Raw genomic sequence first — 25566 nt, 5'->3', positions numbered from 1 at the left:
TACGAATCCATTATTTCTGGAGTCCCTATTATTTTCAGGATACTGCTTCCCAACAGTGATGCAAGGATTTTAAAGAAAACAACATAATTTGCAGAACAACTATGTTCATTATTTTGTGTGGCCTCACATACTGCCTACATCATAAACTGAATTAAGGCAGGAGCCCCACTGAGCCAAATATATAAAGTCCTAATGATCCATATATAAGGATGCTGATTTACAACATATGTCAGCTCTGGATTTTAGTGTCTAAGAGTTACTTCTATAATTATGTACTTGCGTAATTTCCTAAATTTCTAAAAATAGATGCTAATAACCCCAAAGAAAACAAAAAAAACCCCCGACATTTACACTATCACAGGTTTTCAGACAAAGGTCAATCCAACTGATCACAAATATAATATACAGGCTCACTCCGCAGGATATCAGTGAAATTTCAGGAAGATTGTGACAGTACCAAGTCTTCAGATGAAAAAACAGAAAAATGAAGATAAACCAAGACATCCAGCTATCAATTTCTAAGTGTTTGTCTTTATCTCTTACATCCTGTAGTTGAGTTTGCTATGAACATCCTCATTTCTGAAATATCTCAGTAATATGCTGTTGTGACAGATTTAAGTAGAATTAAACTTGTGTCAGACTTCTTTTAAAATAATTACCAGTATTTCATTTAATCAACTGTAGAAGTATACTGCAACTAGAAATTAGTTGAATGTTGCAGAGTATTTTCAACAAAGACTACTATACTCACAGCTTCAGCTTCTGCTCTTGTTTTAAAGGTAATCACCGCATGGAGAGAAGAGTCATCTATCTGGCAATCTTCAATTTCACCATATTGCTTTTAATAAATAAAAAAAAAAAGCTTAGTGAAATAATTTTCCACCTCTGAAAGGGCTGTATTGAATCAAATGCCCTTTCTTTGCAAGCAATACAGTTACTTTTAGTTGCATTCCTAACACACAGAAGTGCTGCAAGTCTCTGGATTTCCTGACTGTTAACATACAGATATGAAGTAATATTACAACACAGAGAGGCTGTCCTGCTTCAGTACTCCTCTCTTGATTAGAAAGAAGGGATCTTGAGATGATTCCATCCGTCTGTTATGAAACTCTTCCACAAAAACATTTATTAGACGCAGGGATCTAGAAAAAGTTTCACAACTTGACTTGATTTCAGCATCGTAAGATCTTGACCCATCTCTCCCTGGAACGGTCTCTGGCGCATCACTACCTTTGATGCTGCCACCAGGAGTACTGAGTGCCCAGCATATCTGTACCAGCAGAGCGCACTGCTGATGTGAGGACAGATGTGACACTGCATCAGAGGACAGATGTGACACTGCGTCACATAAACAGAAACAAAGCTCAGCGCCTTTCCCTGGAATTTGGGGTACATTTCAAATGGCAGATGCGCAACCCGCAAAATTAAATTAACGTACTTTTTCAGCATTATACTAACACTGCAAATTGAAGTCTATTTGGTGACGCTACTAAGTGGGGCTCATTTGGGGAATATTTTTGCTGGTTAAAGATAGTAAGTTTATTACTTCCAAAAAAAAGTATGAAAAAAATGCTAATTCCTAAACAGTATCTCCAGATTAACTGAATCAAGAGAAAACCAGTCATTCAACAGAAGAATGTCATCCAAAGAACAGAAAAAGTGAAAATGCCACATACCGCAAAATGAGGAAGAAGATCTTCTCGGTCACTTTCTGTAAATGCAGAGATTTCTAATGCCCTAGGTCGATGATCCACAACTGCATGCACAGGAACTCCTCTGCCTCTACCCCGGCCTCGTATTCCTCTACCTCTGCTACGTGAGGCACCCCGACCTCTTGCATGAACCCCTCTACCACGAACTGAAGAAAGAATCCCTCGTTTGGCAGCCTAAGATGTTTATACATAACATATTGATGTATTAAAATTCATAATCTAGGTATTTAAACACAATTAACAAACATTCTGATGCTTCCTAAAAACACATCCCCAAACAAGCCTCAGAAAGAGCAGCTTACAGATTTTAAAATTGCAAAAGATGAACACGTTAATGTTATTAAAAAAGTTAATACTGTTAATTATTAACAGATCAAAAATAGGATGGAAATGGGAAAAAAGAACCAGGTATTAAAAACAGACATCAAGAGAGTCCTCATCTGTGAGGATAATTGCTCACAGGAGAAAGGAACTGAAGTACAACGCTTACAATTTCATAAACAGATTCTTCTTGATGTGGTGATTAATTACTTAACTTATCTCTTTAGCTTTGTCTCTTCATTTTTCTCCCAATATCAAGCCTGGACTTTCATTCCGACCAGAATTAACACGGCATAATAGCTTCTGGCCACAAAATCATGAGATATGAAACAGATGCTCTAACAAGCACCTCCAGGGATAAAGTATTTGCTAAAAATTTGGCTCTATGTACTCACTGATTTCCATTCCCACAATATCTGTGTATCTTTCTAAGGAACTGAAGAAAAAGTCAAAATGCCAATGGCAGTACCTCTGACAATCATTTAAAGAATAATTTGCAAAAGTTATTTTAAGTTTCAAAAGAGCAGAAACTTCAATGCTTGTCATGACCAAGAAAAACATCTTTTCAAACCACGTTAGACCTGATGTAGGCATCAGATACTAAATTAAATCACCACAACAATGTTTTTGACATATCCTACAGTGATTAAACTCAAGCACCAATGTGCTACTTTAATGCATGCCAGTGGTATCACCCATGAGTAGATCAATCTGCTATGGCTTTACTAAAGACATTTTTCAGATAATTATACAATAGCATTTCTCTCATTCTTTCTCTTTTTTTCTTTTTTGAATCCTGTGGGTTTGGGGTTTTTTGGTTGGTTTTTTTAAAAAATATTTTCAAACGTTTAAGTCAATAAACCAGGAAGTTAAAAGATTACACTGATTCAACAATCAAGATGTATATTGTTTGGGTTTTCTCACAGTAAAGTTAGGGCCACCTGGAACAGAACAGTAGGTTATAAGTCACAGAAGCAGGACACGAATAATTATGTGAGTTTAAATCACCAAGGCAGTGTGTGAATAAAAGTTTATCTAAAATTTGCAAGGATACTGAAGAACCAAACACCAAGGGGGAAATAAAAGTATTCCTCTTGTAAATTATACAAGAAATGTATTTCAAGCTTTTCCTGAAACATATTGGTGTGTTTTACTAATAACCTTGGTTTTTTACATCTACTTTCATCAGTATTTGCTAAAAGCCTCAGAATATTCATGTTACTAGCAAAAAATATTACCCTGGAAGAGCTACTTTTTTTTAACCAACTCAAAATACAAACAGACTAAATGAGAGATAGAGTAGGATTAGCACACTCATAGAATCACAGAATGTTCAGGGTTGGCAGGGACCTCTAGAGATCGTCTAGTCCAACCCCGCTGCCAGAGCAGGATCCCCTAAGGCAGCCACACAGGAACGCATCCAGGCAGGTTTTGAAAGTCTCCAGGAGACTCCACAATCTCTCTGGGCAGCCTGTGCCAGTGCTCTGTCACCCTCACAGTAAAGAAACTTCTCCTCATGTTGAGGTGGAACTTCCTGTGTTCAAAATTAAACCCACTATTCCTTGTTCTATTACTGGGCACCACTGTGGAGAGACCGGCACCTTCCTCTTGACCCCCACTCCTCAGGTATTTATACACATTAATGAGGTCCCCTCTCAACTTTCTCTTTTCAAGGCTAAACAGCTCCCGTTCTCTCAGTCTCTCTTCATGGGAGAGATGTTCAAGTTCCTTCATCATCTTCATAGCTCTCTGTTGGACTCTCTCCAGTAGGTCCCTGTTTCTCTTGAACTGTGGAGCCCAAAACTGGGCACACTCAACTGTGGTGTAACTTTATCTTGAACCAGCACCTACTTCTCTACTGCTGTTTCACATATTATTCAATTTACATATTTTCTAAAATGTACAATTTATGAATGGGCTTTTAGTATGCTTGGCTTACTAACAAATCTGTTTTCACAATGACCAAAGTTGCATAACAACTTAGTTTTAAAATAAGATTTTAATGCAACTTAGCCGTAGGTATGTGCACTATGTTCATATGTAGTTATACATGAGACATGACCAAACTTCATTAAGACAAGAGAGATTTAAGCGACACAGCAGCCTGCTTAACAGTAAAAAGAGATGATTACCATGCAATTAAGTAGATATTACACAATCATATAGGCAAGACAGTGCAATATAACACAGAATAACACCCACAGCCTTCAGAATTTCTCAGAGACACAGACGTGAAGAATCTTGCACAGCCTTCTGACTTTTTTTAAAAGTAAGTGTTTTCAGAAAAACCGTGTTTCCACATATTAAAAGCTTCCTGAAACATTTTATTTGCTTTTGGTAAATCCATCTCCTCTTAAAACAAATGCTGCAATAACATTACTTTTTACATTTCAGCTTTTTTGGTTAATCTGACTAAGAGGATGCTAACATTTAAGAATAAAAGATCAAACAGGTATTTTTAACTCTTCTGTGGCAAACACACCACCACCTACAGGCAACAACTTACAAACACTCCAAGGTCTCAAGGAAGTATTGCTACTATGAATCCATAAAATATTACGTCACCTAAATGGTTACAGGATTTCAATAGATTTGCAATTAAAATGCAGATAACACTATTTCTCTACCTCAGTAAAATTCAGAAACTTTTTTAAAATCCATTTACATGCAACTTGATACTGCACTCTGGAAAAAGAAAACAGTTTATGATATAGTAAACAAGCTAATAAGCATATATGAAAATATTTGATTAAAAATTAATTGCTACAAAAGAAGAAATAAACATACTTCCAGCTGGAGCTCTGTATATTTTCGTCTTAATTCAGTAACTTCCTCCCCAGCTTGCATCTTCTTGTATAAATCCAGTTCAGTATCTAGTAACTCTTTCTGCATCTAAGAAATTGTTACGGTAAATTATTAGTTCCACAGTTCACATTCACTACTGAGGAAACAATTTTCTGGTAAAACCCAAGAACCTACTGCTATGGTCCTGTAAGTAGGCTTTTACAGAAACACACGGTCACTTACAAGATTGGCCAGTGCTGGCCTCCAAGTAAGGCAGAAGTCTGCTACAGCAGCTCTACCTGAAAAATAGATTCCTGGAAATTCTAGAGAAAGAGAATTTGAAAACGAGAAAGCATGGCGGAATTTTAAACTTAACAAAGTTGTGGCTCATAAATTCAGATTAATTCAGCTCTAACTTTGCAGGTACACTGCTTTCTACACTATGTTTCCACCTTCAAAAACAAGCCAAGAACAAGCTTTGGAGCCTTCCTGGAATGACAATACTTCAATGTGCAGTAGTATATTTCTGAGCTTGGTGATGTCAAACCTTCTGGACTACAGCAAAAAGTCAAAGTCAGTGGATTTTTTTCTGAACTAGAGATACACAAAATAGAAAAATGCAAAATTATATGGTAACGGTGATGAGATTAAAAGGGATTCTACAACAACAAAAAAAAGAAATGCATGAATGAATATAAAAGCCATAACCAGTATTGAGAAAAATCATCTAAGTTTATCACAATTCCATAATGCAAAAAGCTCAAATGGGTAGCTCTGTTTAGACAGAAAAAAAACATTACCAAGACCTCCACTAACTAAAGGTTGGTCCCTCATGTACCTGAAGTTGCCTTCCAGCACACAGTACCTTAAAAAAAAATATTAGAAAGTTCAGAAATACATATGAAAATGAAAGGTGTTTCTGAATCCAGATTTAGACATGTTCATTGCAATCACTGAGGTGCAGGTGCTGGTACAGGTGCAAGAAAGGGCTTTATGTGACCATGGAAATTTTATTTGAAGTTCTGTTCCAAATTGAAAGCTTTCGCTTTCTTTTTTTTTTCTTTTTTTAAAATCGAAAAAGCAGCAGCCAAACGTTCCAGTGACATCACAAATGAAGGATAAAATTAGAGATGACTGTGAAACAAAAACATTTACACACATTGATTCAAAAATGACAGCACACAATGTATTCAAAGGCTGGTTCTGGTTGTCAACAGATGAAGGTTTCACAGTTTTGACAGCTGGAAACCACGTACCACCACTGAATGATAAAGCAGTGGTGGGGTTTTTGTTTCTGTTTTTTTCCGGAAGCTTTCAAAGAAAAAAAAGTTGGATTATTTCAACTGGCAACTTCGGCGTGAACCCTTTTCAGCCCCATTTTCTGAATAACTATAGTAATCACAGAAAAAAAATCCATTAACTCCTGTAAATAAAGGTTTTCAAAGTTTTCAAAATTGGAAACTGTTTCCTCTCAAATCCCACTGTGTTGCAACACATCAATGACACAGCATAACAGCCACTTCTAAATTTTCATAAAGACCAGCAGTTAGAAATCACAAAGCAGCCAGCAACACTGGCGTCGTAAAGACTTTTGAAGGTTTATTTCTAGTGCTCTTACTGAAGACTTTTATAGAGCTATGTCAGGTCTCAAGAAGAAAATATCTCCTTCAAGATTCACCAAGAGGCAACAAAGGTTTCTACACTGGGGGAAGGAGTATTTTGTAACCTGCATGAACTGCAACAAGACAAGATAGGTAAAGATAATGCACAGTCACATATGGGCCTCATCTCCAAGTCTGTGGGGTCTTCTGGGCTGCCCAGGTTTTAATTGCAAGACAACCTAAAATAAAGTCTTTCAGAAAATTTTCCAACTTGTACATTTTAACTGAGGGCTCTGTTAAATCCTTGCTTTTACAAAGGACATATGGGACTTTTATCTCTTTTTATCTCTTCGAAGTGTTAGCAAAACAATACTCAGAGATAATTCACAATCTCTCTGGAAAGAAACCTATTGATACAACCAACTTTTCTAGAGTTCATACATTTTGTCCATTATGAAATGGATGTGCTCAAAATGCTTCATCACTTTCCATATCACAAAGGAAACAGGAAACCAGGTCAAAAATTTCATTAAAAGGGTAACTCAGACTAGCACATTGCCTCACTTTACTAAGTAAAACCAACATTCACACAAGAAAGCAGTGAACCAGACTGTGAAGCAAAGGGTGGTGCAGGAAAACAAGATCTCAAGATCAGCCAAACTGAGCTGATGGGAGACCAAGCATACACACACCACCCCACATAAATGAGGGAGGGCCTACAGAACAGCACCATGAGGGAAGATCTCATTTCTGTTCTGGGAAGACGGTGCCTCTCTGAAGAGTCTGTACACCAATACACACAACACGCGAAAGAAAGGAGGAATCAGATGTCTGTGGACATTTACAGGCCTACAAGTTCAGTGGGACTACAGAAACATCCTAGGGAAACTCCCAAGACTGGAGCAGTGCAGTGGACAGATACGGTCTCCTAAGGAAGGACAAAGCCAGGATAGTAAAGAGCAGGAGTTGTCCTTTTATGTGACAGCACAGTATGAACACACAGAGTTCTGCCTGGGGACTGACGATGAGCCAGTCAAAAGTTTGTGAGTCAGGATTCAGACAGCAGATCCGTGCAGCTGACACTGCAGTGGGTGTGCATGTGTGCACGACACACTGCCTGATCAGGCAGAAGAAGTACATGAGCCTTTCTTCAGACAACTGGAAGGAGCCTCTTGCTTGGTGACCCTGGGCCTGCGTGTCGGCTGGAAAGGCAGGATGATTTTCAAGAACCACAACCTCTAAGTTTCAGAGCGTGCAGGAAATAAAGTGAAGGTGGCAGGATGCCTGGCTGCATGACCAAGGGAACCCTAACAAAAATCCAAAACTAAGGTCTACAAGAGGTTGAAGCAGGGTCAGATCACAGAAGGAATACAGAGAAATGGTCTGAGCATGGATATACTGATTTGGAAAGTCAAAGCTCATCTAGAGTTAAATCTGGCAAAGGGGAAGTAAGAAACAAAAAGAAATGCTTCTGCACATCTATCAGCAGCAAGAGGAGCACTAAGCTGCGAAAAATGTGGGCCAACCGTCGAATGCCAAAGGGGACTGGGCTACAAGGAACATGGAAAGAGTTGAGGTACTCAATGCCTTCTCCTCAGTTTTTAACTGGATAGGCTTGTCTTCAGCAATCCCAGACCCTGAGACTAGTGGAAGAACTTGGGAGCAAGATGACCTACCTCTGTTGGAAAAGAATCAAGTTTGAAAACATTTAAACAAACTGGACACAGACAAAAATATGGGACCCAATAGGAGGCAACCATTAAGTATGGAGCGTTGCTCAGTACTGATCTCATTGCAAAGTTAATCTCACTTGTCTTTGAAAGGTCATGCTACCTGGGGGAGGTTCCTTGGGACAGAGGAAAAAAAAAGTATTGCTCCGATCTTCAACAAGGACAAGGAGACCTGGTGAACTACATGCTGGTCAGCATCACCACAATCCCTGGGAGGAGGAAGGATCAAATACTCTGTAAAACCATTTCCAAGCAATTAAGAACAAGGTGGTGATTAGAGAAAGGGAAGGAGAAATCATGCTTGACCTTAACAGCCTTGGTGGACAAGAGCACAATAGTGGAAGGTGCTTATCTTAACTTCAGTACTTTCAATAAGGTCACCAGCAACATCCTCACAGCCAAAAGGATGAAATGCTGACTGAGCAGAAAGTGAGACAAACTGAAAAGTGTCTGAACTGCTGGATCCATACAGTTCTGATCAATGGCAGAAAGTTCAGCTCAAGTCACTAGTGGTGTGATCCAGCAGTCACTACTGGCTGCTAAGAGCATGCCCTCAGCAAGTTGGTCAACAATACACAATTCAGAGGAGTGGCTGGTACAACCAGGTTGTGTTTGCATTTAGAAGGATCTTGACAAGCTGGAGAAACAGGGCAGGAGAAAGGTCCTGCATTTCAACAAAGGCAAATGCCAGGCCTTGCATCTGGGGAGGAATAACCCCAGTCACCAGCACAAGCTGGGATCTGCTCAGATACAGAGGATCTGAGGTGTCCTGGAAGCAGAAAATAAGTTCAATGTGATCTACGTGTCCTTGTAGCACAGGTGGCCAACAGCCACCTGGGCTGCATTAGTAAGAGGTGACCCTCCCTCCTCCTCTATTCTGCAGTGGTGAGGCCACATATGGAACACCGCGTCCAGTTCCAGGCTCTCCAGCACAAGAAAGACAAACTGGAGAGATTTCAGTGAAAAGTCACAAAGATTAAGGGACTGCTTCTTCATTTCTATGGGTCTGGATTCATTTCCTTGCATGTGACAAAATCCACAACCATTATTCTTGGCCCAAAACTCTATATAAACTATTGTTTCCTGTGCAAATTTACAAAGCCCTGCACACCACCAGCAGAAGTGTATTCCTCCAAATCATGAGGCTTTAACAATCAAATGCAGCTTTAAAATATTGCCAATTTCTAAGACTTGCATAGTTTCAACTCACTCTACAGGCAGGTAACTTCCTTCAGACATCTCAGGAGCATTTTCTCACCAGACAATGCCACTTTCTCTCAAAAACATAAAAAAACATTTTAAAAAAATTCTCTTCTTGCACCTCTGAAAAAGTTGAATCTTATTATAGTAGTTCCTGAATTCTGGGATTACGACCCTTAGTTCTTCCTCTAAACCACAGTAAATTATTCCACTGCAACTGAATTGAAGGCAGAAACTGACTTCCAGAAATTACAATCTACGCTCATTTTCAGGATAAAAATGTGCTGCTTCAACTTTTCCTGACTAACTATTTAAGAAGCTACAGTGACAATACATAGGTCATTTCAGTATCTGTTTTTGATATTTCTTTTCCAAACTGTACATCACTGTAACTTACATTCCAGTTGCTTTTAATACGTGTATTTCCATGTTAAATAAAGCAGCAGAAATGTTGCTTTAAACTGAAAACTAATGATCCATTTAAATTCAACCTGAGTTGCGACATTACACCAGCTTCTAAAAACAAATCCTAAACATTCAAAGAGAAGACTAAACATTCTGAAGATTTAAGAACCAAATCCAAACAGCAAGAAACGATTGAAGTTCCTTTGTCTTTACTGGAAAATACACTGTACAAATGTCTGCTGTTTTACTAGTATGCACTTCCTCACTTGATATAAAGCAAACAAAGCTTGAAATGTTTTTAAAAGAACACATTAATTACTTAAAACATCCCTTCTCAAAGTCTTGCTTAATCCTAATCTCTTTGTGATCTGCTTAGGAAGAAGTATTTTTATAAAAATCAAACTACTACATTTTTAAAAGGTAATATTAATTACATCTTTAAGCAGTTGGAAAACTGGTTATAGCCCTATACTAACAAGAACAATAGCAGAGAGAGAAATTCCTCTCACAGGTACAGTGAAGACTCACACATGGGCAGGTAGCTCAAAGAAAAATTGACCAGCATAATTTTCAATCTAAAAAGCTGAATATATTGAAACATTTCAGTGATATAAAAAGCCCCAGAATATACCAGTACAGCATTCACCTAGTTTTATGAAGCAGTTTGTTCTGTGTATCAAACCTGACCAGAAGATATCTGTGTTGCATAATAACGCTTTTGCATAAGAAATACTATTGTCATGATTTCCAGTCAAGATTTAAGAAAGCAATAGCCTATACATGAAAGAACAGACAAGGCAAAAGAAATAATCATAATATTTTTCGGTTTTGGGGTTTTTTTTTTGATTTTCCAGATGCTGTAATAACCATGTAGCAGAAGGTAAACCTTTGATATGACAAGTAAAGTTTGAAAATTACCTTCTTTAAGAAGGCGGCAAAACCAAGCTCACTTCAAAGACAACTTCAAAATTAAACCAGTACGGTTCTAAACACTGCTGATGTGGCTGCATTTTTATTCTGCTGACATAAGCATGTGAATTCATCCTGTTAAAAAGCTGACCAAAACTTGAGTACCTGAGTCTTAGTTTTCATGCTTTTTAAAGGAGTCCCTCCTCCTGGTGATACACCTTTTAATTCATCCTTTAACTTGGTAATGCTGTTAGTCAAAATTTCCAGTGTTTTCATTATTTCTGCTTTGTCTTCTGACTTCATGGCTTTATTCTTCTCCAGCTTTGAAATCAGTATCTGTCCAATTTTTTTTTAAAAAAAAAATTAAAATTCTTATTCAGCCACTGTTATTACAGATCTGATTTTCAGTACTCATTGTCAACTAATGGAAAAACAGATTATTGCATTTATTTTGCTGTGATTTAATGAACATCTGGTATCTCCATTTCATTTGAACAGATTTTCTCAACATACTTAATTATTTCAAAACTTTTATTCAACTTGCGTGACATTTTGGCCTTTTTCTCTCCTAAGCCTAAGTGCAATCCTGCATACTTTTCTACATCAATCTCTCCAGCTTTTCTCATGAACTCTCAAGCTTTCACTTCTCCCAGAACATATAAATATGCTGCACTCAAATTAGGCAATTTCAACTGCAATTGCACCAAAATTGCATAAGCTTGTAGGTTAAGTTAACTAACAGGACAAGTTAGATTAAAACTTTCAACTTAGAATTATATCACATTATTTAAAGAGAATGCTTATTTTGTAGGCCAGTTTTGTAGCTCACCCTTAAAAATTCTGAAATATTTTAAGGTGAACTGAGATTTTACAACTGAATTGCTAATTTACTTTAATACTAATATTTTACCTTTTGTGTTTCAATGTGCTTCTCTAAGATTTCTTGCTTCTTTTTTCTCACATCTTGCTGAAGTCGTAATGCTTCCTAGAAGCATAAAAAAAAACCACAGAAAGTTTCTAGATTTTGAAAAATAATGCCAGAAGAATAATATACTATACCTTACCATTATAGAGTAGTAACTTACAAGTTCAGGGAAAAAAAATTAGTAACAGAAACTCAAGGAAATCACAGGCAATATTTCAAACTATGTTTTGGAAAACAGTGCCTCACCAAATTAATGAAGGAACTGATGGTATTTCTTACTTTGATCTTTGCTGGTAAGACTTCATTACTACTTAGGTACAAAGTAACCCCCTTAGACAAATCCACTGAAAGCTGGAAGGCAACCTAATGCACTACCACAAGAGGTACAACACAAAGGAGTTTACTTGTGCAGAGATAGTATCTCGAATGCAGCTGTAAATCAAGTCCACCAATTATAACACACTCTTCAGCACAGTTAAAAGCAAAAAGAAAATGCTTTAATTTTAGAAAATAATATGTATTACAGCATTCTTAAGTCTGCTCTGACTTGGAAGTGACAAAGACAACCAACTCAATCGGCTAAAAAGAGAATCTTGACGTTGCAATGAGCAAATCAAAATAAACAGAAACTGATAAATTTGTGACATACAGCCCTTGGAGAAGCAGGCGGTGCCACAGCTGCTGCACTCAGCTCCTAACACTGCTTGAGAGAAAGCAATTGCTTCTTGCTGTCTGATACGGAACGTAAAAGTCTTGCAGAAATCAAGAGATTTGATGTCCACGTATTTAATGGGATAAAAGAGGCGAGGCTAAAGATGATTTTGAACCTCTAGATCGTCCATCAGCTGGGATCTGACTGCAAGTGGGTTATCTTATACATAGAGTATAAATGCACAACAGCCATAAAAAAGAAATAGGAATATGGTTTCTGTATGTTTTCTCAAATACTGGCAAACTCTGCTGCATTAAATGTTAGTTTTGCAATACAGCATGCAATCCTTTTTCTGAAGGGAAAGGGAAGACAAGACAAGGGGAAGAATGCTAAGAAAAACTAGGGATACAGGAGGAAAGAAGGAAGGGAGTCCCACAAAATCATGTTTTTCCACAAGCACTATAGTATATTGTAATAGAAATCTCAGAAGAGAGGAAGGATCACAAGGGCACATGGAAAAAGAGCCAACCACTAAGCATGTCTTCTCTCAAAAAAACTCCTACAGCTGTTATGAGGAGTCAGTAGTTTTATGGCAAGCTTTTTGCCATTTCACAAGCTTTTCACTTAGCTTCCTAATGAGAAAGGTAAAGGCCCTAATTCCGAAAAACATGTTTTAGGGGACAAATATGCAATGCAATTCAAAAATTAGAAGTGATTTCTTTAAAGTCCGGACCAATGCCAAAACTGACATGCAGCCACAAACTGCCCTTACGAATTAGACTCAACATTAGTCACAGATGTTAACCAACAAGCTAAAATCTTTGTTTAATAGTTATACTGCTTTCAATACTTACAATAAATCTAACTTGGTACTGAACTCTCAATTTGGGGTTTGAATCCAATAAGAAAAACATTGTCCTATATGTAGTTTTTCTAAATTAAAAAATAAACCCGAAAAATGAGACTTACTGGGCTCTCTTGAAAATCCTAAGCAAGCTAAACAACAACTGGGCAATCTATTCAAGGCCAAATCCATTTCCTCAAAAAAAAAAAAAAGAGAAATCCTAGTACTATGCCAAAAAACCCAGAATCGATGCAGGAGAACTACAGCTTTGAAACAGTAAAATGGTAGTCATACGGTTCTCTCAAGTGAAGAAACAATTTTGGTCACAAGTACAAAATACACCGAGAATAAAGGTGAGTTTGATGATAATACAAGCTGGATCCAGAAAGGCTTAAGAGAGAAGAACAGTGACTATACTGTGCTCCCTTCTCGCTCTCAATACACAATTCATGCCTCAACATGGAGATTCTGCTTCCAGCAAAAGCGTTTCACATTTTGAACTTTAGAGACTTCTTTTTTAACCTGCTTAAACTGCCTTGAGTGTACACTGAGAAAATAACAAAACAGAGCTGAGTATTTTTGTCCTTTGAAAAGAAACCATTACAGTGAAATTAATCTTATAATTAGTTTCATCTACACTCTTGAGAGGAATATACACAGTGTACTATCTCTAGTTGTCACAAGTTCTCAATCTCGGTCCATTTTATAAAGAAGCATATTTAATTTACCTGTTTTTTCTTCTGTGCTTCATTAGAGTCTAGCACGGAAGTGGAAACAACAGGCAAAGATTTCTGTGCTGCCTTCAAAGCAGCAGGGTTGTACACAGTTTTTGTCAAGCCAGTAGAAGTGGATAAAACCTATAGGAGGAAATCATTTTATTTTTTTTGCCAGTGAATCTCAATTTTTTTAAATAAAATAAAACACAGAGTGCTTAAAAATATATAAGTGTCTTTTCTTTTGTCTGTTTTGATGATATGGAATACAAAAATTTGGTGCAACAAATTTGGAGTTGCTGAATTTAAATAATTTTTAAATAGGTAGGACCAAATTAGATACATAAAAGTCATAAATATCAGATTATAAATACTTTCAATTGAGATTTTATATATACGAAATATGAAATTTTATGTATCTGAGTATAATTAAAGAAAATGGAAGATTGAGATTTTTGCAAGAATAACTGAATATTTTATTTTGAAGTTTAAAATACAATTTTTCACATCTGCATAAATTTTCCAAGCAAAAATCAAATATAATTTTAGAGACTAAGGTCCCAAGCAGATAAAATAGCTCCTTTTCATACGCAGTTTGTGCAAAGTAGAGCCTGCACAATCAACGTGAAATAAGAAGTGCAGGGAAGTCTTCAACATCATACAGCAAAGGAAGAGACTCCTATGTCTCTCTGCTCTCTTTCCTACGTCTGTAATGAGGTGTGAAATTTCTCCATGACTTACTGAGAACACCGTTATCTGCTTTACAGACTCTCTAAAGCATACTGTGTACATCTCCACAATACCTGAACATTTGGGACTATTCTGTTCTCTTATCACACTTCTTAAAGGATGTTTTTGGGCACATTAGTATTGAAAAATCCATGGCTAAGTGATGGAGATAATATCCGCGTGATCTTGTCTGCTTTGTTAGCAAATCACAGCAATTACGCAGTTGGACTAATTTCTAGGAGTTTTAAAATGCTTTATATATACGTGGAAAATTAAAAGATGCATGCAGAGTCTATTGGTCACCATACACTCCATAAAACAGATACAATGATCAGCAACAGGAGAAAAATTTAAAAAAAAAAATAAGAGACAGCCAAGAAACATTAGAAAGACAGAAAAGACCAAGGGATCAGAAGAATTTACAACAGGAAGACTTCATATAAAGTTTTTTCACTTCATTGTGCTATTTGTGCTGTTTCTTCCCACAGTGAAGTATCTTTTACAGTAGGCAGTGCAGAGAGAACAACAACAAAAGTAATAAAGCATGTTATGTGGTATTAGAAAAGGTGATCTAAAAATGCTCTAAGCAAGCCATTAAAAGGGACATGAAGGAATTTTTTAAAAACTTAAAGCACACTGATGTATGCACATCCCAGTCATACAGCTCCTACTACAAAGCAGCTTTAGAACAGCCTACAGCACAAACAGAGGACCAAGTAAAGACAAAAACATTGACACTTTTTTTGCTCCAAACTGTCCTCATGGCAGAATGAACCATGCTTCCTCATCTCTTTATTATAGGGAGAGATGCCACAGAGGTACCTGCATCAACTAAGACAGAAGAGCAAGAAGCAACACATTAATGTCTTCTAAATCTGTTAATACTCTTCAAGGGAAGCAGTAGGGTGAATCCCTTCAGAAGTTCATTAATAGTGAGTCCTTACAGCAACCTCAAGAGGCTCAGTGACTCTTTCATCTCCTCTTCCTCCTGCTCTTTGGGAAGCACAGCTATCTACTTTCTTACTAGAAAGTTCTCGTCAGACCCTGCACTCAGACACAAGCAAAAAAGTCTAGGACGCAACATCTATGTTTTTCGGCAGCTGCCAAACAATTTCTAATGGTTATCACTGCAAACTATGCAAAGTATTTCCTTGTAAAGGGGCAGCAGCAGGTAAATCCAGGTGAAATCAAGTTTCCAAACTCTACTGAGAATGCCAAAGGAAACTGCTGCTTCAAAACAAGTCCGTTGAAGAGCCCAGCTAATCAAAATCAGTGTGTACCATAAGACAACACAGCAGAAAAAAATCACTTTATGAATTCTATGACTATCATTCTATGAATTTACTCACTGTAGAAAAGTGTTTCAGAATAACACAACCCATAATGAGAGAAAATAGTATTTGCACTCACACTGAAGCAGACTTATTTCTAAAGTTAGTATATAGTATGTAGGTAAGATGTAATTCAGGAATATACAGTAAGATATTTATCTGAAACTAATTTAGGGCAACAAGAACACAACTTAATCAAACGAACAACAGAATATACACAAGAAGCTATTATCAGTGCATTTCGGTGGACTGCTCAGCTTGAAATTAATTGAAGAGACATCCTCTACAATTATAACTTAAGTATTGTTACCTTTGTACAGTAAGTAAATCCTACTATCCTTGGAACGAGTTTTACGTGTTAGATCCCACTAAATGCACTAACTGCTGTACCATAAGGGGGTAGGGGAGGAAATGAAGCAGACGCTTCATTTATTTCTGGTCAAGTCAATTCCCATCCAAAAAGATACACATCTATGCAGAGGAATCTTTTTACCAGGTAAAACTTGCTGCCTTTCTACCAAAAGTCTTCTCAAATGAATGTTATAAACATCGGGGAAAGCCTGTCCCCTAAGGTGCTAAACAGACTTGTAAACATGCACCATGGACTGTGTTACTGAAGTAAACACCACCAACAACTCGGCATTTCAAATCCTGCAGCCACTGGGCAAAATACGTAACTCATAACCACGATTCCGATGCACCCTTCCCACCCACCTTACCTCTCCTTGTCCTTTCTATGCTGATTAATTTCCACTTTCAGCTTTTCACAAGTATTGCAAAATGTAAGACCAAATAAGAGGGTAAATGTTAACAGCATCACCTTCTAATGGACACAGAAGCCCAAAAATGTTTTTATAGAAAGGCTTTCTATAGATTCAAATGTAGTGTCAACACTGATTTATTTATTTTTTTTAACTTATTTCTGTATTCTTCCAACAACCGAAGATCCTGCAATATAACTAGTTATTTTCATGACTGACTAAACGGAACCTACTGCATTAAAACAAAAAACACAGAATGTCAGCTTTGGTCCTAGTATGTTTTAGTATTCCTAAAATCATTTAGCCATCTGCGAAGCAGAGTTTCAATTTATTACACTTCATAAAACTAACCTTGAACAAATTACTTTATTCATAGCTATGAAACAAACTTCATACTGACACAAGGTGTTTTACAATAAAATTAATTCTACTGAAATTAAATGTGAGAGGAAGAGAACATGAGGTATTCTCTTACCTTTTCAGTTGTTGGAGTAATTGGCTTTGACACAAAACCCAGTCTATCCTTCACAGATAATTTAGCCACATTCTAAGAAAACAAGCCAAAATTATAATTCAAATATACATTATGAAATATTTTACTGTTTCCTGTGCAATTCTAAATGTTAGAAACTTGGAAAAAAAACCCACAAAATTTTGAGCAACAACAAAAAAATAATATCAAAGCACCTGATTAAAAAGTTTTAGATATTTGATTTTACAGGTAATATACATCTATGAATAGATTGGGTAAGACAAAGATAAAGCAAATATGGAATCAAAGATTATACTATGCATTTTTTTCAAGAACTCCATGACATGCTAGCCGGCAGACGTTGATCTACACAGGCTCTTTTAAATACACTTTAGCTATTGTGTTTTATAATCTGCTACTTGCAGGCATCAGTTGCAGAAAGTTATTGTTTGAATTTAAAGTACAAACATTTTCTGAAGTGTGGTGGTCTTCCTTTTCAGATGTAAAATTAAAAAAGTGCTCAATGCTAATAAATACTTCTAAAATAATAAAAATCTAAAGGCTATTGTTAATGGGAATAGCATGCCAGATTCTGTCATTACTCATATTGGTGTTATGGTTATGTTTTTCCTTTTATTAAGGGAGATACATAAATACTGAAAACACTTTCAGATGCCAACCATCGGTCTTCCAAGGGTTTTAGCCGTTTAACAGACATAATATTAAAAACCGGATAGCTTTCAGTTTTTTGGATAGTAAGAAACTTGATGTTGAAATCTGAAAATTGCAATTTAGCACAACACTGCCGAAATGTTTTTCAGCCTTTTGAGTTTTTCAGTGAGTAAAAAGCCAAAACACTAAAAATTAAGTACTATGCTTGGATAAGAAAGCCAAGTATCACTGCACTGAGGAAAACTTTAATATCAAAACACCACTCACAATCAAACTTGATGCACCTGTAAGTAGTGAATATGAGCTTTCATTATACAATTAACTGCAATAGATACATTTGTACACTATGGAACTTATTACAAAAGGAAGAAAGTATAGCTGATTTTTTGACTATCATACATACCTGACTGACTTCTGTAATGGCACTCTGTGCTTCTGCAGGTTCGATATTACTTGCAGGTACTGGACCTAATCGCTCCTTGACTGATTGTTTCACTACTGGTAAACTAGGTTGCTGAACTAAGGGTTGTATTACCTGTAACACCAGCCCGCCCCAAAAAAAAGCACATCATAGTATTAACAACAAAAGGCTGCTACAGATGTGGTTCAATAAGTACACAGTGACATTACTGCAATGGCATTTAGATTTACACTCCTCTCTTCCTATCATTCAATAGTTTTTTCACCTGATGCCAAAACCATACCCTTCACGTGATTTCGGATTTTGTACTATTTCGGTAGTTCATACAGCAATAACATCCATTCTGTACTTGCAGCTCACAAAAGTGATCAAATAACTGTGGTCTCCTTCTATTAATCACGTCTATTTAGACTATCTTAATTTCCATCTGTTAAAAATGCATATTAAATAATAAGTAGTCTTTTGATTCCTTTCACAAGTTTTTTCATCAACAACTGCTCAGGGTAAGGCAGAATACACATTTCTATCATAAAGACTTTTTACACTGATACGTCACTTTCACCTCCTGTTGTGTTTAACTTGGACAAAATTGAAAAAGAAAGGAAGATACGAAAACATGGAGTCATGAGACCGACTAAAAAGAAAATAAGGCAGCTAATATTTGAACCTGCTATGACTATGTCCTGATAGCTAACACCCTGCCTTTTTTACTTTCACAAAAACATTAAACACTTAAGACCAAAAAACTGCTTCCAAGCAAGCTTCCTGTCATATTTATGACCCTCAGGAGGTAGCCTAATCCATTTCTCCACCCCAGGGCAAACTGAGCTACACCTAAGCCATGACTTGACAGTATTCATCTTTCCAATGAAAGAGGTCCTACCCACCTCTCTAGGCAAAAGTGTTTCACCATTCTCTAGCATTAGAAAATGTTTTTTAACATCTAGCCTAAACCTCCTGTGCTGCCTTCAAAGCACAAGGCTGTTTGTTTTATCTACCACAGATTTGGAAAGCACATTATTTCTGCTTCATGGCAAAAGCCTTTTATTTGATAATTTATTATGGTTGACTCCCATCATCTTTACTAAGTGTTTTCACTCCTTTCAAAATTTTCACAGTAAGAATTTTCCAAAGTAATCCTGCTGAGGAAACAGCAAGGCTCAAGAAATTGTGCAGGACCAGATACTACTGAAGGGACAACTTAAAAGCCAACTCGTTTTACACCGAAAAAACCCCTAAATTCCTGTCTTCAGTGCCTGACAGAAGAAATATGGCCAGAAACCATTGTAAGTACAGGTGAAATTACCTCAGCTGTAATTAACACACCAGAAATTTTGACAAAAATTCCAATGTTTTCAGTATGTAAAATACTACAAGTAAACAGATACCATACTACTTGTAGATATATCAAAAAATAACTTCAATGAAAAGGGAAGCAAATTTCCATGCTCCTGAAAGGCTTACAAATTAAAAATACCTGTTAACTGACCCAACAATTTAATTACAGTTATATTTTGATGTAGAAGAACATGAAAGCATTGCACATAAAATTTTATTTTCCTTATTAATTTTTTTCTTGGCACTAGGCAACCTCTATCACCCACAACAGACTTCAAATTGTCGTTTCCTGACTTGTGCTGAAAGGCTGTTCTTTGTGAAGTGGGAATACTTAATACGATTACCTGTTACCAAGGCAAAAGCATACTCAAACCATCAAGGTTAACTTCCGAAAAGTTAACTACTGGGAAACTAGTAGTAACATTTAAGAACTGTAAGACTATTTAAAAATCAATGTTTTGCAAAATACAACCACGCAGATCAGAAATTAGTTTGGAAATACATGGTTAATACTCCAAGCTGGATAGCGTAAACAGCAAATAAGCCAACGGCAATAACGGCTCAAGCTATCCTTCAGAAAAGAGGCAATGTTTCTAAGAACGTAAATGATATACTCCACTGCCCTCTTCTGGCTGAAGAGATGTAAATCAAGCTTAGAAAATCAATACCGCTTTGAGTAGCACCACTTCAGATCAAGCATCAAGATTATTTATAAATTCGATCCCAAACTCAAATCTAAAGGGTGGTAACCAGGAAGATAGTGAGATAGGTGTCGTTAAAATGTCATTTTTGTACATAGAAAGCAAGACACTTATTACAAAAGGAGGAAAGGCAACTGTTAAAATGACCTGCAGTTGGATTGCTATGGATAGCTAGATCATTGATTCTGAATGATGATGAGCGCACACTAGTCAACGAACGAATGCTGCGGCAGGTGCACCCCCTATTCTGGGATGCCTCCCCTCACAGCGGTTGCCAGGCGGATTTCAGAGAAAAGTTTCTGGCTAGTTTGGGTGTAGCCCACCAGCCTGGATGTACACCCAGGAAGTTGGCTGGCAGCCAGTGGGAGGCCAAAATGGCTTTGATTGACCACAGCTCAGATTTGACTGAGCTTTAAAATGGGGTCCTGCCGGGGGCGCATTGGAGCATGTTCCTTTTGAGCAGCAGGTCCTGCAGTTGGGGCAGAGCCTCCCCCTTGATCTGGGACACCAGCCAAGGTGACTCCTCGAGGTTGAGAGCCCTCATCTTTGTACAGGTGAGTGTATAATACAATCCAGATCGTTATTCTGTGTTAAGGGTTGGGTGTAGCGTAGTAGCCACTCATCTCAACCAATACTGGGACTTGTAAACTTAGGAGGCTGGAAGGTACCTTAGAGTTATGTTGTTCTACGCTGACAGCAAATCCAATAAAGCAGGATACACAAGTATTTTGAAGGCCTCACTATATCAGGAGCTATCTGACAAGACTCTCTATCCAATAACCTACATAACCTCAGAGAATCCAAGCTCCCGCTTATGTTTGAGTAGAACCACTAAGACTACCAGCAAATGTAATTTGGCTTGCCACAGGTTACACATCTAAGGTCTGTAACAGTAATTGCTGCTTCATATTCTTAAAAAATCGCCAAGGTCTCGATGTACATGACAACTGCCAATAGGTGCTCCGTTGTGCCATTCAATCCAAAATGTAGAACAAAATGGTGAGCTGGAGGGGATCTACAGTGATCACCTATGTCAACTGCCTGATCGCTTCAGGGCTAACCGGAAATTAAAGAATGTTGTCAAGGGCATTGTCCAAACATCTCTTTCAACACTGACAGGCTTGGGGCATCAACCACCTCTCTAGGAAGCCTGTTCCAGTATCTGATCCCCCTCTTGGTTAAGAAATGCTTCCCAACGTCCAGTCTCAACCTTGCCTGGTGCAGCTTTGAACGATTCCCTGTCCACTTAAATGTAAAATGTCCCTGATCCATTTCCTCAAAATTAGAGTCTCTAATTAGTGTCTCTTACACTGTTGTTCACATGTCCTTTCTAAATATATATATGTGTATCTTTACATACATTTAGGTACCTTTGTGTAAAACACATTCTACTGCTACTTTCTACAGCAGTATGCATGAGGGATAGGAAAGGAAAAAGGAAGACTGAAAAAAATACCATCTTATCATTCAAGAAAATACGCTCAGCAGAAAAAAATATGCTCAGCAGAAAAAAACCCCAAGCCTATAGTAGCTAAAGCAAATTAGAATTCTTTTCTTTAGTACTCAATAGCATCAAATCGTGCTTCAAAGGAGATGAAAAAAGTGGAATTCTCCCTAAGTCACAGAAAGGCTTTTCCTTAAATACAAGGTTCCGAAGTTGATTAAGCAAGATAAGGCTTGAATGTATCTGAGATGAAAGACACTACAATTAACGAGTAACTTTTGGAAAAGAATTACATGAAGTATACATTCTTTCAAAAATACTTAGTTTACTTTCTATAAACATTTTTTAAAGAATGTTTATAAGACTATGCTTTATATAATACTCTAGTAAAGACTTTGATCTTTTACCTTCTGTGTAGTAGTTTGGATTTGCGGTGCACTGCCTTCCCGATGCCAATAAACTTTAATAAATCGATTATTTAATACTGCTTCCGTACTTGATATAGCTTTCTTTGCTTCCTCATGTGTGGCAAACTGAATAAGGGCACCTTCTGGATCACCTTGATATGCAACCTAACATTTAGAACAGAAGAATAAAACTTACTGCACGTAGAATTTTCATTTGTGTTTCGATTACCATAAAATCACTATTTTCAAGACTCATAAGTTCACAATTTCAACCCAGTACAGCTCATTAGCTCATGATTCTGTTTGAAAAGTCTGGTGTCAAGAAGCAACCCTGAGATTAAGCTAATAAACTTCAAGAGTAGTTAAGTCCAAACAAACCAAAGTAAAATACCTAAACAGTTAAACAGTATTTCTAATCGCAAATATGAGTAGTTGTTCCAAAGACAAGAGGATGAATCATTGAAGTATAGAAAAACGCTACAAAAAATGCAGGGGTCAATTAATAAATGTCCTATCTGGCATCAGAAATAGACAAAGTTAATTTTAGGTTTCCTCGTTTGAGCATTAACATATTTTAGACACCTTCAAAGGACAAAATTATACCTTTTGGAAGGAGAGCATAGCTTGCAATACCTATCTGCATTATCTGTCTGTCTCTATATACATTCGCACACAATTTTTGCTTGCCTTACCAAATCATACTGCCTGCTGATACACTCATATTCTCAGATAAACTATGGAAAGGCTTAGGAAAGAGTTAATTGCTCTTAAGAGCAATTAAGAGAGATCTAAATTCCCTCAGTGTTCAGACAGAAGGCTTATCCAGTACTGTATCTGCATGCACAAAAATATTCTACTACATCTCTTCATTTAAGCTCTCAGTGCAAACAAGAAAGGGCACATATAACCACAAGCTAGCATCCAAAGCTTGGTGTTGATAGTGAAGCCTGATGAAAGCTCAGGCTGAGTAGTCTTGGGCCTGGATTTGAAATACTGACATTACACATGCCTGTGATGTGTAACATCAGTGTCAATTAAGCCCTAGTTCTTCGCACTTCTTTTGCATCTTTCACTAATTGCTTATTTCTGTTTATAAATGCAGGTCACTCAGATATACCAGGAAGTAATTATAAGGGACAAAATATCCATTCTATGGGACTAGAAAGCAATTACATTACTGGGACTGCTTTCTGGACGAGAAATACAGGTTTTCTGTATTTATAATTTATCTCAAAAAGTACACAGAGTTTATAATATCAGATCCAAACTTGAGAAAAAGGGTGAAGGAAAAACACTTTCAACCAGTTTTCAGTGTTATAAACAATGTATCTCAGAAGTCTTATCTATGAAGAAAACATTTGTTCAAAATCTGAAACTAGAACATTTCATCTCTGCTTCTTCAATGACAATTCCACTAAAAAGAATGAGATCATGTTTAAGAAACAAGTTGAGAAAATAATGAGAACAGTTTCAGGGAGACAGTTAAAACAACTGGCACTCTCCTTTTAGCAGCTGCCTCTATTATTAAGTCAAAGCCTTGTCTTTGTTGACTCTTACCTGCAAGTTGACTAAGTTTCCAAACTTACTGAAGTGCTCATTAAGTTTGCTGATATTGTTAAGTTCTGGGGGAACTTTTCTCAATTCAAGTTTTGTATTTTCATTTCCAAACTGTACCTTCTTCTGGAACCCTGGACTATTTGTTCTGTTGAAATTTTGCCTGGAACAAATAAAAATCAAGCCAGAAATCCATAGCAAGCTAGCAAACACAATGTGGAATTGTACATGCTTACATAGGAGCACGTGTGTGCAAGACAAAGATCTGCAGACTTGAAAAAAAATTTCCATTTTAGAGAAGTGCAGAGAGTACAGCACACGGCCCCGTACACCTGCAGTTTTTCCCACCGATATTCTCTGCCCAGCACATAAATCCACTACATAATTCACAAGAATTTGCCTGTGTTAGTAAGTCCTGACTTCAACATTGCTTCTCTCCAAAAACTACTTCTCAGTCATTCCATGGAATCTTCCCACTAACTTTTCAAATAACTATTAGCTCAAGATTCTCCTCAGTGCCAGCAGTCTCTTAAAATCCCTTCCAACCTCTCATCACGCAGGTGTCTGTGGACACTAAGCACTTCAGTCTGTATTTTCTGTCAGTTACCTACCTGACAATTGAAACGAAAGTAGCAATGACACAATTCACGTTTCAAACCTACCACTGGGCATCTCGAACAACCATCACACTGCAGCTACTCTGTTTCTTAGATTATTCCAGCTTCCAGGGAGTAGATCTTGGCATGGTCCAAAGCAACTACAGCTATCTCTACACTGCCTCTGAGAGAAGGTAGTCAAATATAGATCACTAAAGCGTGATTTATTTTAGTACAGTCAGCTTATTCACAGTTTACCTTGCATGTAATTTATACAGATTTATATACACTTCAGATTACAGAAAAGAGCTCCACAGAAATCCAACTATTAAGCCAACCTTGTCTTAATGATCACTCACTTGTCAAACCAAGTCTTCTTTGTAGCAACTCCACCATCCCCTGCACCAATTGTTCTTTTCCTGGATTCAGCATCAACCACTATTCTCATACTACTTTTATTAGGAGGTTTTTCTGTAAACAGACAAAAAGATTTGACAATGTTTTTTGTATTCTCTGTGTATTTGTAAAGAGGTATTCTGCTCACATTGAATTTGCAATGAAAAGCACAATGTTTTATTTCGAAATTGCTACGACCCTTGTTCAAACTGAATTATACCTCGGTCACAGACTTTTCTTCGGACACCATGATAGATCAAAATAGCTAATAGTTTTCATTTTGTCATGGCAACATCACACACAAGGAAAACAAAACAAGTGTGACAGAAGGCATCGCCTTCAAGATTACGAAACTCACTGATTCACAGCATCCCAAACAGTACTCTGAGGCTCACACCATTTCTGCTAACATCTCCATCCTACTATGAGACGGTGCACACAAAAATGCTCATGGAAACATACAGTACTCCAGAGCACTAACACCCAGGAACAAGATTTAGGGAGGGGGTGGGAGAGGAGTGGCTCTTACTGAAGAACAGGAATCATATTGGGGGACTCCTCACTGAAAATACACCAACAGAAACATAATCCGATTAAAAACAAAGATATATAAATGCAAAGAAAAGCCCCACATTTAAAAAAAAATGGGTTTTTCCCTCGTCCCTTCTCATCTTTTGTGCTGCTGCTTCTCCTCAGGGCCACAGAACTATGAGGTTATGATTACTCATTTATAACTGCCTGCTACCAGACAGATTGCCCCCTCCTCTCCACAGCAGAAATCATCCTAAAATTCTGTTACAGAAACAATAACGTTTTACTCTACAAAAGGCGTACGAAGTGACAAGTTATTGCAGCCAAGTATAAACTGCAATACTCTAGCAAAAGATTTCATGTAAAAATGCATACACAAAGCAACTATGGCACAACTCCCTATTCTATTAAACTTCT

General features: G+C 37.2%; 1 protein-coding gene across 1 annotated transcript in view; it reads right to left on the bottom strand.

Annotated features, from left to right (window-relative positions):
• Nucleotides 1-25566, bottom strand: part of RBM26 (RNA binding motif protein 26) — a 45809-nt gene that overhangs the window by 8030 nt on the left and 12213 nt on the right. Inside the window, exons 10-20 of the mRNA XM_009873816.1 lie at nt 24582-24693; nt 23630-23789; nt 22073-22237; nt 18165-18296; nt 17093-17164; nt 13812-13940; nt 11573-11647; nt 10828-10998; nt 4821-4925; nt 1677-1886; nt 752-838 (exon numbers count right to left, since the gene is read on the bottom strand). Of these exons, the coding sequence (XP_009872118.1) occupies nt 752-838; nt 1677-1886; nt 4821-4925; nt 10828-10998; nt 11573-11647; nt 13812-13940; nt 17093-17164; nt 18165-18296; nt 22073-22237; nt 23630-23789; nt 24582-24693 (1418 nt within the window). The remainder of the gene's footprint in view (nt 1-751; nt 839-1676; nt 1887-4820; nt 4926-10827; nt 10999-11572; nt 11648-13811; nt 13941-17092; nt 17165-18164; nt 18297-22072; nt 22238-23629; nt 23790-24581; nt 24694-25566) is intronic.

The sequence above is a fragment of the Apaloderma vittatum genome, unplaced genomic scaffold, assembly GCF_000703405.1.
Source record: "Apaloderma vittatum isolate BGI_N311 unplaced genomic scaffold, ASM70340v1 scaffold9547, whole genome shotgun sequence".
Classification (NCBI taxonomy): Eukaryota; Metazoa; Chordata; class Aves; order Trogoniformes; family Trogonidae; genus Apaloderma; species Apaloderma vittatum.
Note: the sequence above shows the minus strand (reverse complement) of the source record. Positions and strands in the feature narration are given on the sequence as shown.